The 13,423-nt window shown below is 39.8% G+C and overlaps 1 protein-coding gene across 5 annotated transcripts in view; it reads left to right on the forward strand.

The window, feature by feature from the left end:
* Positions 1–13,423, forward strand: part of stard13b (StAR related lipid transfer domain containing 13b) — a 136,765-nt gene that overhangs the window by 58,734 nt on the left and 64,608 nt on the right. For 4 of the 5 annotated variants that reach the window (XM_067450401.1, XM_067450400.1, XM_067450399.1 and 1 more), the window contains one exon: positions 8,143–8,173. In XM_067450401.1, coding sequence (XP_067306502.1) covers positions 8,143–8,173 — 31 coding nt within the window. Of the gene's footprint in view, positions 1–7,822; positions 7,883–8,142; positions 8,174–13,423 lie in introns of those variants that run through there. The other variant, XM_067450404.1, reaches the window with a different exon arrangement.

Genomic DNA, 13,423 nt, shown 5'->3' on the forward strand with positions numbered 1-13,423 from the left:
AACTTAACTCAGCTTTAGTCCTTGTCTCACTAGAGCTCAGAGAATTTAACTTCTCTGTCTGTTCTAGCAGGTCATTTTGGGTATGAGCAAACTCTGTCTGCAGAGTGGCCATGTCAGTTTTGACTCTTTCAAGTTCTGCTTCCTGAATCACAGTAATAGACTGTAAGCTTTTTGTCTCAGATGACAATCTACATATTTTAGCTCTTAATCTCAAATTATCCCTACGCAGATCAGCCAGATCATTTTTGAGTTCCTGGAACAATTCTTTATTCTGTTCTTGGGCGAGGGATATTTTGTTTGTGGCTTGGTTTTGTTGTACAGGCCAATTTAGTGATAGGCTAGAAAGAAGCTTTATTAGTGAAGCGCCCTTTAAGGCCTGGCTCACTGCTTCAGCGGTCATATCAGCCATCTTTATTTAATATATATACTTGTGTTGTATATATAATAAATAAATACACCACCCAAACTAGCTAAACTCTGAAAGTTTACCACAAGTGTAAGCAGCTCTAAGCCACTACGACAATGAATGTCACACACACTAGGGGGTGAGAATTCTAGCACTTGTCTTCAATTTGTCAGAAGGCACTACCCTTATCTGACACGTTCATAAAAATTCTAAAACAGTATGGTAGACTTAGGTGAACACCATATGCTATTCTTATATTAGCAATTAGTTATAATCAACAATTACAACGTGTGCTAAAAAACATTGCGAGCTCTGTGCCACAATACAATTCTATACACTTTGCAACTTATCCTAGTCATAAACCGTACCAAGGAGTTGAGCAGGGAAACTATCAATCAGGCTTAGAGAGAACCACTCGTTGCGATGCAATTGGTTTCTGACTTGGTGAAAGACTTAGTTTCCTGCTAAAGTTACTTCCTTTTTTATCTTTCAGTGTATTAACTTGTGTTGACAAAACAGAAGGCTCATTTCATTCTAAGTTAGCCCACCCAGGGACGCCAATTATGTAGTGATTTTTACTTTTGTCCACCCAAGGACACTAAGTAAGGTAGTGATTGGTACTCACGTCACCGCTGACGTTGTGAATTTGGATCACACATCACTTAAGGTGTGGTTATGAGTACATCAGATGACTACCTTCCCCCCTGTTAGTTTGGGACACTAGTCAAGGCCTTTTACCTTGGCTGTATGAGAACACTCCGCACAGGAGGCTGCCCAGTCATTTATAATGAATGTAAAGGGGGAAGAGTTGGTCAGCTGATTTATCTGAAAGATTGGTGAGATTTCTAACTTGTAGAGCCTTTTCTGCCTTATCAGCACAAGGAAGACACAATTGTAATAAAATAGATTTTATTAACAAAAGATAAACAGAACAATTAACACAACTACTAAATGAATACAATGAATGATAAAGGAATAAAGTGCGTAAAATGCATAAAATACATGTGAGTAAGTTAAGTGTGGCTATAGAAGAGATACGTTATCTTACGGAAAGATAAACTGTTGTTTCTCTGAAACTAAGGTGAAGAACCTTATTATGTATCAAACAAATAAACGAAAGATTATTTGTTATTAACTAGCATCAGTTATATTACCTCTAATGTAAATTAGAAAATCATATACTGATAATAATCAACAATGCCAAGGTCTCTAGAAAGAGGTTTGGTTAAGTGATATTTACGTTCCACGTGGTTGAGTAAGCAGTCCGATGGTGATGACTTCTTCCAATGGTTTTGCTGGGAGACAGTGCAGTAAAGAAAGGAGCTGGAATCTGTTTCAACAGCCTTGAACACGAAGATCTGTGGGATGCTGATCTCCTGGGGCACCAAAGGGTCCTAAAATCTGGAACACGCAGATGAGGCCCTGAAGTAGGTGCAGAAGGTCCTTAACCTGGAACACGCAGACGAAGGAACCTTGAAGTGAAGGTTTGCTCTCCTGAGCTTAACCTTGTTGCAAATGTCTCTGTGTGTCTTCTGCCTCTTTGGGCCAGACACTCAGAAGTTGGTCAATCTGCTCTGGTCTCTCTAGCATGGAGACTTGGGACGTGCTGTAGTCGTCTCGCTGGACTAAAACTCTGAATGTAGTGTTGGTTAATGTCTCTTTCCTCACAGGCTGGAGGCTCAGAACGTTGTCGTATCTGTTGCTGCCTCACAAGCTGTAGATTCAGATCCTCGGATCTTGTGTTGTCTCTCTGGTTAAACCAGAGGCTCAGAACTTGGTTGCTCTGTCAAAGTCTAATCCTCGGCGGACAGACTCAGAACTTGGTGAACTGTTTGTCTCTCGGATGTGGAGACTCAGAACAAGGTTGCTCTGTCACAGTCTAATCCTCAGCGGACAGACTCAGAACTTGGTGAACTGTTTGTCTCTCGCGTGGAGACTCAGAACCTGATTGCTCTGTCACAGTCTAATCCTCAGCGGACAGACTCAGAACTTGGTGAACTTTTTGTCTCTCGGATGTGGAGACTCAGAACCTGGTTGCTCTGTCACAGTCTAATCCTCGGCAGACAGACTCAGAACAAGGAGTGTCTATTGAAAGGGTACGTTTATCCTTTTCCGAATAGGAGGAGATTGCAATTTGGCGCTTCTCCATTCCAGTGTTGCAATTGGCTGCTGGCATCAGAGAGGGCACACACTGTGGCCCACCCTTCTTTCCCCTGTGGAACTCATTTGCATACTGTACACAGTTAGAAGTCTTTAAAGGGTCTTTAAAGTTCATCAATGCATTTCTCACTTTCCAAACCACCATCAGAATACCCTTGGCAATATACTAAACACATAGACACCAAACATGATGGAAAAAGATTGAACTGTCATGTGTTCATCCAAATCCATTCACAACTATGTTTGGAAACCTTAAGACTGATGTAAACTACACATATCCATCTCATACTTATTCAGAGAAATAAGTATTCTCAGTGACAGCTATTTGTAATGCAACATCTTCCACAAACTCAGCTGTTAATGAACAAATGAATGAACACATGACAGTTCAATCTTTTTCCATCATGTTTGGTGTCTATGTGTTTAGTATATTGCCAAGGGTATTCTGATGGTGGTTTGGAAAGTGAGAAATGCATTGATGAACTTTAAAGACCCTTTAAAGACTTCTAACTGTGTACAGTATGCAAATGAGTTCCACAGGGGAAAGAAGGGTGGGCCACAGTGTGTGCCCTCTCTGATGCCAGCAGCCAATTGCAACACTGGAATGGAGAAGCGCCAAATTGCAATCTCCTCCTATTCGGAAAAGGATAAACGTACCCTTTCAATAGACACTCCTTGTTCTGAGTCTGTCTGCCGAGGATTAGACTGTGACAGAGCAACCAGGTTCTGAGTCTCCTCCACGCGAGAGACAAACAGTTCACCAAGTTCTGAGTCTGCCTGCCGAGGATTAGACTGTGACAGAGCAACCAGGTTCTGAGTCTTCTCCATGTGAGAGACAAACAGTTCACCAAGTTCTGAGTCTGTCCGTTGAGGATTAGACTGTGACAGAGCAACCAAGTTCTGAGCCTCTGGTTTAACCAGAGAGACAACACAAGATCCGAGGATCTGAATCTACAGCTTGTGAGGCAGCAACAGATACGACAACGTTCTGAGCCTCCAGCCTGTGAGGAAAGAGACATTAACCAACACTACGTTCAGAGTTTTAGTCCAGCGAGACGACTACAGCATGTCCAGAGTCTCCATGCTAAAGAGATCAGAGCAGATTGACCAACTTCTGAGTGTCTGGTCCAAAGAGGCAGAAGACACACAGAGACATTTGCAACAAGGTTAAGCTCAGGAGAGCAAACCTTCACTTCAAGGTTCCTTCATCTGCGTGTTCCAGATTAAGGACCTTCTGCACCTACTTCAGGGCCTCATCTGCGTGTTCCAGATTTTAGGACCCTTTGGTGCCCCAGGAGATCAGCATTCCACAGATCTTCGTGTTCAAGGCTGTTGAAACGGATTCCAGCTCCTTTCTTCACTGCACTGTCTCCCAGCAAAACCATTGGAAGAAGTCATCACCTTCGGACTGCTTACTCAACCACGTGGAACGTAAATATCACTTAACCAAACCTCTTTCTAGAGACCTTGGCATTGTTGATTATTATTAGTATATGATTTTCTAATTTACATTAGAGGTAATATAACTGATACTAGTTAATAACAAATAATCTTTCGTTTATTTGTTTAATGCATAATAAGGTTCTTCACCTTAGTTTCAGAGAAACAACAGTTTATCTTTCCATAAGATAACGTAACTCTTCTATAGCCACACTTAACTTACTCACATGTATTTTATGCATTTTACGCACTTTATTCCTTTATCATTCATTGTATTCATTTAGTAGTTGTGTTAATTGTTCTGTTTATCTTTTGTTAATAAAATCTATTTTATTACAATTGTGTCTTCCTTGTGCTGATAAGGCAGAAAAGGCTCTACAAGTTAGAAATCTCACCAATCTTTCAGATAAATCAGCTGACCAACTCTTCCCCCTTTACATTCATTATAAATGACTGGGCAGCCTCCTGTGTGGAGTGTTCTCATACAGCCAAGGTAAAAGGCCTTGACTAGTGTCCCAAACTAAGAGGGGGGGAAGGTGGTCATCTGATGTACTCATAACCACACCTTAAGTGACGTGTGATCCAAATTCACAACGTCAGCGGTGACGTGAGTACCAATCACTCTCTTACTTAGTGTCCTTGGGTGGACAAAAGTAAAAATCACTACATAATTGGCGTCCCTGGGTGGGCAAAGAGGGGCCCGGCCATAAACTGGGCCCTGGAATTCTGGTGTCCACTACAAATATAATAATAAAGAAAATCTAAATGCTAAAATTATGTTCATAATAATTATGTTATATTGTAATGCTAAATTGATTTTGTTAGTGTTTTTAATATTGCTGTAAATGAAATGTTAGTTATTATATTATTTATAATAATAATAATAATAATTTATAATTTAAATGTAATTTATATTGAGAAATATTCGCAAAACATTAAGCATGACACTTATAAGTATAAAATATATTATTAATATTAGTGCTAATCGATAAACCACATCTATCATTAAAGTTTGCTATATATAAAACACACACACACACACACACACACACACACACACACACACACACACACACACACACACACACACACACACACACACACACACACACACACACACACACACACACACACACACACACACACACACACACACTATTGGGACACCTTCCTTTACATGCACACACACTATTATGACGTCCTATTCTTAATCCGTAGCGTTTAATATGGAGTTGACCCACCCTTTGCAGCTATAACAGCTTTAACTCTTCTGGGAAGGCTTTTCACAATGTTTAGTAGTGTGTTTATGGGAATTTTGGACTTTTCTTCTAGAAGCACATTTGTGAGGTCAGGAACTGATTTTGGAAGTCCGGGCTCGCAGTCCCTGTTCTAATTCATCCCAAAGGTGTTCTATCGGGTTGAGGTCAGGAACAGGCCAGTTAAGTTCCTCCACACCAAACTCGCTTTTCCATGTCTTTTTGTACTTTGTATTGTGCACTGGTGTGCAGTAATGTCAGAACAGGAAGTGGCCATCTCAAAACTGTTCCCACAAAGTTGGGTGCATGAAAATTTCCAAAATGTCTTGGTATGCTGAAGCATTTAGAGTTCCTTTCACTGAAACTAAGAGGACAAGTCCAACCCCTGAAAAACAACCCCACACCATAATCCCTCTACCAAACATTAAACTTGGCACACTGCAGTCAGGCAAGTACCGTTCTTCTGGATACCACCAAATTTAGACTTCTTTATCGGATTGCCAGACTGAGAAGCGTGATTTGTCACTCCTGAGATCACGTCTCCACTGCACTAGGGTCCATGGCGGGGTTTCTTTACACCACTGTGACCAACACTTTGCATTGCACTTGGTGATGTAAGGCTTGGATGCAGCTGCTTGGTCATAGAAACCCATCCCATGAAGCTCTCTAAGCAATGTTCTTGAGATAATCATAAGGCCAAGTGAAGTTTGGAGGTCTGTAGCTATTGATTAATTTATGTTGATCTACACTCACTTAAAGGATTATTAGGACACCTATTACATTTCTCATTAATGCAATTATCTAATCAACCAATCACATGGCAGTTGCTTCAATGCATTTAGGGATGTGGTCCTGGTCAAGACAATCTCCTGAACTCCAAACTGAATGTCAGAAGGGGAAAGAAAGGTGATTTAAGCCATTTTAAGCATTGCATGTTGTTGTTGCCAGACGGCCGTTCTGAGTTTTTTACAATCTGCTCAGTTACCGGGATTTTCACGAAAAACCATTTCTAGGGTTTACAAAGAAAAACATCCAATATGTGGCAGTCTTGTGGGCGAAAATGCCTTGTTGATGCTAGAGGTGAGAGGAGAATGGGCCGACAGATTCAAGCTGATAGAAGAGCAACTTTGACTGAAATAACCACTCTTACAACCGAGGTATGCAGCAAAGCATTTGTGAATCCACAACATGCACAACCTTGAGGCGGATGGGCTACAACAGCAGAAGACCCCACTGGGTACCACTCATCTCCACTATAAATAGGAAAAAGAGGCTACAGTTTGCACAAGCTCACCAAAATTGGACAGTTGAAGACTGGAAAAATGTTGCCTGGTCTGATGAGTCTCGATTTCTGTTGAGACATTCAGATGGTAGAGTCAGAATTTGGCGTAAACAGAATGAGAACATGGATCCATCATGCCTTGTTACCACTGTGCAGGCTGGTGGTGGTGGTGGTGTAATGGTGTGGAGGATGTTTTCTTGGCAAACTTTAGGCCCCTTAGTGCCAATTGGGCATTGCTTCTGACCATGTCCACCCCTTTATGACCACCATGTACCCATTTGTTACCACTGTTTTAATTAATTTCTATGTAAAGCACTTTGAATTGCCATTGGGTATGAAATGTGCTATACAAATAAACTTGCCTTGCCTTGCCTTGCCTTGCCATCCTCTGATGGCTACTTCCAGCAGGATAATGCACCATGTCACAAAGCTTGAATCATTTCAAATTGGTTTCTTGAACATGACAATGAGTTCACTGTACAAAAATGCCCCCCACAGTCACCAGATCTCAACCCAATAGAGCATCTTTGGGATGTGGTGGAACAGGAGCTTTGTGTCCTGGATGTGCATCCCACAAATCTCCATCAACTGCAAGATGCTATCCTATCAATATGGGGCAACATTTCTAAAAAAATGCTTTCAGCACCTTGTTGAATCAATGCCACATAGTATTAAGGCAGTTTTGAAGGCGAAAGGGGGTCAAACACAGTTTTAGTATGGTGTTCCTAATAATCCTTTAGGTGAATGTATATATACATATATATAAAACTGCTGGGCAAGTTAACGTGTTATTATCGCGTCAACACATTAATTAACGTCTTCTCTCTCGTCTTCCGCTGTCTTCACTCCTTCTTTTATACTCCTGTCACTCCGTCGCGATATATATATATATATATATATATATATATATATATATATATATATATATATTTATTATGTAATCTAACATAAAAGTTTGTTTATATATATATATATATATATATATATATATATATATATATATATATATAAACAAACTTTTATGTTAGATTACATAATAAATAATACTAATTGTAATAATTAATCATTTGAATTGTGTTTTTATTATAATATTACATATTTATATTCGTTTATTGACCACACCCCCAAAACATTTGATAAGCATGTATTGTCTTATAAAAAGACCCAGCGGGAAAAGCTGCATTTTCCTTCCCTGAATGAATGCATATGCGAATACTGTGATAACTCCCTTCCTCATGGCACATGATACCTAAGCGTAGTAGCAGAAAGGTGAAACTAAAAAACAGGTCTCTTATGGTTTACAGCTGGAATGTTGGACACGACCCTCTCTCTAAACAGGTAGTACTTTCTCTCTTGGCTGGGCAAGTGCACTGTAAATCATAATGACCCAGGTCAGCGTAGCGTTCAGCAGATCCGTGGGAGGAAATTCAATGGTCAGGTGTTGATTTTATCCACTGTGGGAGAAGTGCAATACTTCAGGGCTTTTGTTTTGATGTTCCATGAGACAGTTTTATGTGATATGGTTACTGTTAAACTGTTATGAAAATATTAACTCAACCTTGATGCTTGTTTTAACAGATTTCACATTTTGTTTTCAGATGTCCATCAAAAAGAGGCATGGGGGTGCAGGTGAGTACACATTTTCCTTTATATATCAAACTGCGCTGGCAATAAGAAAGTGCTCGGATGAAATGGGAAGAGTAATGACTGGGCTAAATGCATTTGACATTGTTTGCTCCTTGATGATTTGAAAGGGTCCTTTTGCATGTAATTTCTAAGTTATGAGTCTATAAAAGATTGTGTCCCATGTTCTTTGATTAAGGTATCATGGCTATGTGCACACTGTCAGTTTTTGGGATTGATATTTATTTGCCTGTGTGAGACCCAAATTGTCTTGTTCACACAGCAAATTACAGTAGCATGAATATGTGCAACAGGAGTCAAGCCAGTATTCTCTTATAAGTAAACACACTGACAAAGTAATATAACAAATGTTTATGTCCATAAAACTGAGAACTGACACGACAAGAGTACAAACGAGCTGCATGTTTATCCATAAAATCTTCATTGCTCTGGTTGAGAGCAGACCATTTGAGTCGTGTGTAGAACACAAAACTGACGAGAGTGACTGGATCTAAATCCTTCAGATGAAAACTATTTGTTCAGTCTGGCTCTGTTCACACAATTTTTCTGAGAATGTACAGGTGTGAGTTTGGTTATAGAATGTGGTTGTCATTCCTGTAAATAACTGAACTGTGTGTGAATGTAACCGTATTAAGGTTTCATATATACAGGACTGACGACAGTATTCTGCAGCTGTGTAAACATGACCTATGTCCTACATCTGTCCTCTAATCAGTAAAGAGATGTTCACTAATTAGACTGGCTCATTGTGGAGTTTTGTAATACTTTAACAGGGTGCATCTGGTTTTTAGTGAGAGGTTGTCTGAATTGCTCCTTAATATAATTAAATGACTAAAGCATGCAGTAGGGAGACAGCTCAAATATTCTAGTCCTCTGTGCTTGAATTGCGCCCTGAGCTTGTCCCCAGATTTGCCCAGAGTGTGACGAATTCAAGGATGAAACAAGATTCTTGTTGTGTTATCCTGGACTGGAATGGGCTTTCCATTTAATCTTGACTGATGTCACAGATGGAAATCTCAGAATCTCACATTTCTAATATATTCTCAGGTTGTGTTTTGCTGTGTGAACTTGCTAACATTATTTAATAAGTTATATAAGCTCTTTTCAAGCTAAAGTAACTAAAGAGATTGGAATGTTAAGGAGAAATATGGAAAATATGATCAAGGACATGATGCAAGCCAGGCATGAACCTGCATCGCCATGAGGCGGAAGGAAGGAAGGAAGGAAGGAAGGAAGGAAGGAAGGAAGGAAGGAAGGAAGGAAGGAAGGAAGGAAGGAAGGAAGGAAGGAAGGAAGGAAGGAAGGAAGGAAGGAAGGAAGGAAGGAAGGAAGGAAGGAAAAGAAGTAAGGGAAGTAAGGAATAAAGGAAAGAAAGAAATATGTAAGGAAGGAGGGAAGGATGGACGGGAAAGAAAGAAAGAAAGAAAGAAAGAAAGAAAGAAAGAAAGAAAGAAAGAAAGAAAGAAAGAAAGAAAGAAAGAAAGAAAGAAAGAAAGAAAGAAAGAAAGAAAGAAAGAAAGAAAGAAAAAGAAAGAAATATGTAAGGAAGGAAAGAAAGAAAGAAGTGTGGAAGAAAGGAAGGAAAGGGGAGGAAGAAGAAATAAAGATGATGTAGGGAACAGAAATATGGAAGTCGGACGGACGGATGGATGTACGAATGAAGAAAGGGAAGGAGAGAAAAGAAAGGAAGGAAGGAAGGAAGGAAGGAGGAAGGAAGGAAGGATGGATGGATGGATGGATGGATGAACGAATGAAGAAAGGGAAAGAAAGAAAGAAAGAAAGAAAGAAAGAAAGAAAGAAAGAAAGAAAGAAAGAAAGAAAGAAAGAAAGAAAGAAAGAAAGAAAGAAAGAAAGAAGTATGGAAGAATGGAAGGAAAGGGAAGGAAGAAGAAAGAAAGATGATGTGAGGGAACAGAAATATGGAAAGAAAGAAAACAACTGACAGAAAATATGGAAAAAAGACATGCCGAATGAAAAGAACTTCAAAAGGAAGGAAGGTAAAGCTAAAGGAATGGTGTGGTTCCTCCACAGGATCTTTAGTGTTGTGGTGTGACGGACACAGACAGGTGGGCTGGGGTATGTGCTTCTGTCTGGAGAATGTGGGAGACGTAGCCCCTCGTTTATAGCCCTGTTCCTGTGGGACCCAGCTCAAATGAGGAGGGCGCAGCAGAGCATTGTTATCGTTAAGCTGAGAACTGTTCGACTTGGCTTGATGTGTGTGTGTGTGTGGTGTGTGTGTGTGGCCTGGTAATCCCTACGTTATGGGGACAAAATGTCCCCACAAAGATGGCAATATCCGAAATCCTTGTCCTTGTGGGGACATTTTTAGGTCCCCATGAGGAAAACATCTTATAAATCACACAGAAGGAGTTTTTTTGAGGAAGTAAAAATGTGAAATGTTTCCTGTGATGGGTAGGTTTAGGGGCAGGCAGTGGAGGATAGGATGTACAATTTGTACAGTATGAAATCCATTACGCCTATGGAAAGCCCCCATAAAACATGGAAACACAAAGTGTGTGTGTGCGTGCGTGCGTGCGTGTGTGTGTGTGTGTGTGTGTGTGTGTGTGTGGTGGGGGACATTTTAATTTGAATTATTTATTTTTCCAAATCAGTTTGAGCTTTAGTTGAAATGTTCTGTCCACTCTGGATTTCACGGTCACTTTTATTTAGTCTCACAACGAACCATGTGTCCCCGACTGGATAGTAATAACAATGCTGATGCTATAAAAGTGAAGTGTAGAGTTAAGGGCACATGTGGTGTAGTATTTCCCCTCTCGGGTTTTACTGCAGGGACGTACAGCCCGTATGATGTCACAGCGCTGCGGAGCCAGATGGCCGTCCGGCCCATAATGCACTGCGCGCCTCGTTAGAGTGACGGCCTCCAGAAAGACAGGCACTGGAGCATTTAATGATGACTTCTAAAATGAAAACATGTTATTTGATTCACATCATGGTAAATGCTGTTATTTGAAGCTCTGTGTTGTGTAATTGATCAGGGTTAAAGGATCACGCTGTGGAGCGATGAGCAAAAATAGGTTTTAGTGGCTATAAAATTCTGTTCAATGTCTGCAACCTTTAAGAGGAAACCTAACCTGTCTTTTTTTTTTTGCCGTTTGATTCGGTTATACCACACAAACCAAAATGGCATCAAAGCAGGATAGTTCATGCTTTAGATTAGCCGCATATAATGAGAGACCTCGGGAGAAAGACAAAAACCAGAGGTTGCTAGGTCACTGTCTGGGTGTCCTGCTCACATGTGAGAGCCACCTGTTCCAGTGTTTTCACGTTTATTAACTGAAGCCAGGATGAAGTTCTCAAGATAGCGGTTTAAAACACGCCTTTGTCATTTACTTTGCTGTATTTTGACAAAATTACACACTTTCCTTTTTCACCTACAATGTAAAGGAGCAACTGTTGAAACAAAAACAATTTCCAAATGAGTTTGGATTCAAGAATTTTAGCTTTGGGGCCACACAACCAGGTTCCTGTCTATAATGGTCATTTTCGGCCCCCGCGGGGTTAAATAAACCTTAGTCATTTTATTTTATTTTATTTTATTTTATTTTATTTTATTTTATTTTATTTTATTTTATTTTATTTTATTTTATTTTATTTTATTTTATTTTATTTTATTTTATTTTATTTATTTATTTTGTGTATTTTATATTGTATTTTTTACTTTAAATTACTTTTTATTTATTTTTTATTTTATACTTTACTTTTCATTATTTTATTTTATAATTTCATTTATAATTTCATTTTATTTTATACTTCAAATTACGTTTTATTTTATTATCTATGGAGCTGTGAGAATGAATGACTCGAACCCGAAGACTCGAGAGGTGAACTAATCAATTCTGTTTTCGGGACTGCATGCATTGCTTATGGGGCTGTCCCGGCCAAGATCAGACACTGATCAGGAACTAACGACTCAAACCGTAGACAGGAGAGGTGTAACGTTACTAATCTTGCCAGGGAACAGACGTGATTAAATGTGAGAGGACAAAAGAGAGAATGACTCGGATTCGAAGGTGAGGATTCGGATTAACAGACGACATAGCCTGAAGATCCAGCTGAGCAATTCATGAATAATTGCGTAAAGTTTGGCCTTGGCTGCATTACCTTATAATATTTATTTTATTCCAAATGTGATTAACGTTTGCATAAGTCCCAGATGTGTTGGGGAAATGACTTGAAAAAAGATTTGTTCATTTTGCTGAAGGAGATTCAAAGATCCGAGTCCGTAAAATGATCCGAACTTGCCACTACTATGCATTGCTCAGCATTCGTCATTTACTTCATTGCTCTGATTGGTTGTAGGTCTATCCAATTGAGGTCTTTCGTGGTTCGGTTGAAACACGCCCCATTATCACAGCCCAATGGAGCAGTTTCAGACTCATATTCTGACTAGAATTGAGTATGACCACGTCAGGCTAATGTAAAGGTGCAACATAAACAAAAACAATTTCCAAATGAATTTGGATCCAATAATTTTAGCTTTGGGGGCCACATAACCAAGTTCCTGTCTATAATGGTCACTTTGACCCACCACCGTCCCCGCAGGGTCCTATAAACAGAAGTAGCCCTGCACCTCGTAAAAGGCCATTAGCTCTGATGCAGACCAGCGCCAGACCCCTGTGAAGAACTCAAGGACCCTGTTCGCTATTTGCATTCCATGACGATACATAAAATGCACATCCTCTCGTGCACCAGGGTCCGATAGTTGTACTCAAAGAAGTTTTTGTCCATGTCTAGACATGATTTGATTGAGATTGAGAGGCCCGTTTTATGACCAGATGTGAATTTATAATCCATATCTTATGCTATATGACTCTATGCAGGATCACCAGAGATGACATGACTTATACAGCAGATTCCTCAGTTCTCATGTTTGAGAAATGCAACAGCCAGACACATGGAAAATTACTCAACCCCCCGACCCGCTTCCTTTTTTTTCTTCTTCAGATGTTTGTCTTTCCTCAGATGTAAACAGAAAGTTTGACCTCTTCGCCAAAAATAATCTCCACATTGCTTGAAATTAGGGTGAAAAAGAAGGGATACACTAATCTTTCAACCGTTTACTATGCACGGGTTAAATCCTGGGACATTTCTCTTATGCATTTTTTTTTTTTTTAAGGAGGCAAGATAGTGTTCATGTTTCCATGTGTGATGATGAAACAGCTTTAGCACTTTGGAATTGGACATCCTTCATTTTGTTCCCTCTCCGGCCCTGTT

The sequence above is a fragment of the Pseudorasbora parva genome, chromosome 8 (genome assembly GCF_024679245.1).
Source record: "Pseudorasbora parva isolate DD20220531a chromosome 8, ASM2467924v1, whole genome shotgun sequence".
In the NCBI taxonomy this organism is placed as follows: domain Eukaryota; kingdom Metazoa; phylum Chordata; class Actinopteri; order Cypriniformes; family Gobionidae; genus Pseudorasbora; species Pseudorasbora parva.